The sequence below is a fragment of the Gymnogyps californianus genome, chromosome 1 (genome assembly GCF_018139145.2).
Source record: "Gymnogyps californianus isolate 813 chromosome 1, ASM1813914v2, whole genome shotgun sequence".
Classification (NCBI taxonomy): Eukaryota; Metazoa; Chordata; class Aves; order Accipitriformes; family Cathartidae; genus Gymnogyps; species Gymnogyps californianus.
This window is the reverse complement of record NC_059471.1, coordinates 203,505,553-203,508,764: the sequence shown is the minus strand read 5'-3', so window position 1 is coordinate 203,508,764 and position 3,212 is coordinate 203,505,553. Positions and strand designations below refer to the sequence as shown.

At 63.3% G+C, this 3,212-nt stretch overlaps 1 protein-coding gene across 1 annotated transcript; it reads right to left on the bottom strand.

Moving 5' to 3' along the window:
* Positions 1–673: 673 nt before the first annotated feature.
* Positions 674–1,554, bottom strand: CCDC71L (coiled-coil domain containing 71 like). The gene has a single exon (XM_050904595.1). It carries the CDS (start codon positions 1,524–1,526, stop codon positions 675–677), a length of 852 nt encoding a protein of 283 aa, XP_050760552.1. The 5' UTR covers positions 1,527–1,554; the 3' UTR covers position 674.
* Between the last annotated feature and the right edge of the window lie 1,658 nt (positions 1,555–3,212).

Here is a 3,212-nt window from a genome sequence, read left to right as displayed (position 1 = left end):
ACAATTATACTGCGCGATACATCTTTATATATCACTAAGCCCATGAAATTAAAAAAAGTTTTTGCACCATCAAGAACAGCCACAAGTCCTGAACCTCCATTCTTTACGCATCCTTGATCAGAGTAAACTGAAACTTGGGAATGCTTGGGATTCAAAATACCCTGAGCACATACTAGTGCAACACCACAAAGCATACATAATCCATCAGAAAAGGGGGGGGGGGAAGAAAAAAAAATAGCAAGAATCAGATGGTGCTTTATTATACAAGCATGAAAGTAAGTTCCTTTGGAAAATAACTTCTTGGGTGGACTTCTGGACCAGTGAGGTAGCCCAATGGGAGAGAAAAAAAGTGGAACTTGGTCCCCACGCGTGATACCTGCCAGACGGTCCCTCGCGCCTCCCCGCGCCCCGGCGGGGACGGGACGGGACGCGCCGCGGCCCAGCCCGGGGCGAGGCCGGGGCCCTGGCTGCGCGGCGGCCCGGCAGGCCGCCCCCGGCCCGGCTGGGGGGCCCGGCCCCCGCCCGAGCGAGCCATAAAGTGCAGCAGCAGAACACGATCCAGACAAAAGCAATGTAAACAGGTGACTGATATCGGTCTCTTTGTCCGCACCGCGGCGAAGGTGAGGCGCCGGCCTTCCCCCCGCCCGCCGCGGGGAGAGGGGCCCCCCGCGGCCTCAGGACGGCGTCACGGGGAAGCGGCGCACCCGCACCACGGGAGACAGGTCCACGCCGAGGATCCGCTGCGCCCGGCGCCGCGCCGCCGCCAGGCTCCGCCGGCTCCAGACGCTGCCCCGCACCCGGATGGTGGGGAAGGTGGTGAGGCGGGGGGTGGCCGCCTTCCAGATCTCCTCCAGCGACTTGCCTCCGAAGGGCTCCCAGGCGGCCCCCTCCGCCGGGCTGCCCCGCTCGCTGTCCGCCTTCTCGCCCGGCGGCCCCGCCGCCGCCGCCTCCTCCGCCTCCCCCCCGCCGCGGGGGCCGTCGGCCGCCGGTGCCGCTTGCCGCTGCCGCCCCCGTCCCCTCCTGCGGCGCCGCCGCCGCCTTCGCCGCTTGGCGCTGCCACCCGCCGCCGCGGCCCGGCGCTTGGCGTCGGCGGCCGGGAGGCGCCGCTTGCCGGCGCGGCGACGGGGCCGCTCCGCCGAGGGCGGCGGCGGGTCGGGGACGACGGCGCGGCAGGAGGCGTATCCGTAGACGTCCTTGCTGCGGAGGATGACCGGGGAGAACTCGTGCTTGAGGCTGCAGAGGAAGTTCCACAGCTCCGAGTCGGAGCTCATGAACTCCGTGGACTTGGGCATGAAGAGCTTGAGGGCGTCGCCCAGCGCCTTGGTGCCGGCGAAGGAGACCTGCGAGCGCGAGTACACAACTTTCTCCGCCTCCCCCTCCAACCCCCAGGCGGCAGGCGCCGCTCCGCCGCCGGCTGCCCCCGCCGCCGCCGCCGCCCGAGCTCCCGCGGCCGCGGCGCTCCCCGCCTCTGGGTTCATCTTCCCGGCTCCTCTCTCCAGCGCCGCCTGCTTCCTACTGCGGGTCATGGAGGCAGAGGGACGGGCTGGGGGGGGGGGGGGGCAGAGACGCCGAGAAGGGAGAGCAAAGCAGAGAGGCGCCGGCCGCAGCTCGGCCGCCGCCGCCGGGCGCCCACCACCTCACCGCACCCCGCCGCCTCCGCGCCGGGTGGGGAGCGACGATCGATATCCTGCCGCCCGGCACAAAATGGCGCTTTAAACTCCCAGGCGGGGACTGCGCTCCGGCCCGCCCTCCCTCCGCGCCATGGCGGTTGGCCCGTTTGAAACACGTCGGGCGGGCCAAGCGCCGCCCCCGCGCGGTGGAGGCGGCCATTTGGGAGGCGGTGGGCGCCCCGCGGGAGGCCGGGGTGGGTGCAGCGAGCGGGCTGGCGGGAGCTCCCTGCCCCGGGGCGGCGGGACGGGAGGGGCCCGCCTGGGGTCACCTGCGCGACCAGGGGACGCCAACGGGGAACCCTAGAATGCCACTGAGCCCCGTTTGCCCCCACCTCCAGTAGGGCGTCCCAGTTGGTGGCCCCTTCCCTCAGGGAACGGCGTGAGGCTCCCCCGTGGCGGGGTGCCGGCAGGGCTGGCGCGACTGCTGTGCCGTGTGCCGGCGTCGTGCCTTGCTGCAAGGATGAGGTTCTTCACAGGGCGGGTGGGCAAAGATGGCTTCTTCCGTGAAGTGTGTTTGAGTAGGGATTCGGTTGGATTCTTCGATGGGCAGGCTCCCCTGGAGGAAGAGCAAAGGCTGAGTGAAACGACAAAAATGGGTAAACAGACATGATACAGTGAAGTCTGCCATACAATATTGAACACATCCGCCCTATTGCAGAGGGGTTTTTTAGCATGAACCTGTAGGCCAGTCATTCAACATCATCAGTCACAGAATCACAGAATAGTTGAGGTTGGAAGGAACCTCTGGAGGTCATCTTGTCCAACCTCCTGGCTCAAGCAGGGCCACCTAGAGCAGGTTACCCAGGACTGTGTCTGGATGGCTTTTCAATATCTCCAAGGATGGAGACTCCTCTCTCTGGTGACCAGTGATGGGACACAAGGAAATGGAATGAAGCTGTATCAGGGGAAGTTCAGATTGGACATTAGGAAAAAGTTCACTGAGAGCGTGGCTGGTCACTGGAACAGGCTCCCCAGGGAAGTGGTCACGGCACCAACCATGTCAGAGTTCCAGGAGCATCTCAATGATGCTCTTTGTCATATGGTTTAGTTTTGGGTAGTCCTGCAAGGAGCAGGGAGTTGGACTCAGTGATCCTTTCGGGTCCCTTCCAACTCAAGATATTCTATGATTCCACAACCTCTGTGGGCAACCTGTGCCAGTGCTCGGTCACCCTCACAGTGAAACAGTGTTTCCTTATGTTCAGAGGGAACCTCCTGCGTTTCAGTTTGTGCCCATTGCCTCTGGTCCTGTCACTGAGCACCACTGAAAAGAGCCTGGCTCTGTCCTCTGCACCCTCCCTTCAGGCATTCATATACATTGATGAGATACCCCTGAGCTTTCTCTTCTCCAGTCTGAACAGTCCCAGCTCTCAGAGTCTTTCCTCATAGGAGAGATGTTCCAGTCCCTTCATCATCTTTGTGGCCCTTCATTGGACTCTCTCCAGTATGTCCATGTCTGTCTTGTACTGAGGAACCCAGAACTGGATACAGTACTCCATGTGTGGCCTCACCAGCACTGAATAAAGTGGAAGGATCACCTCCCTC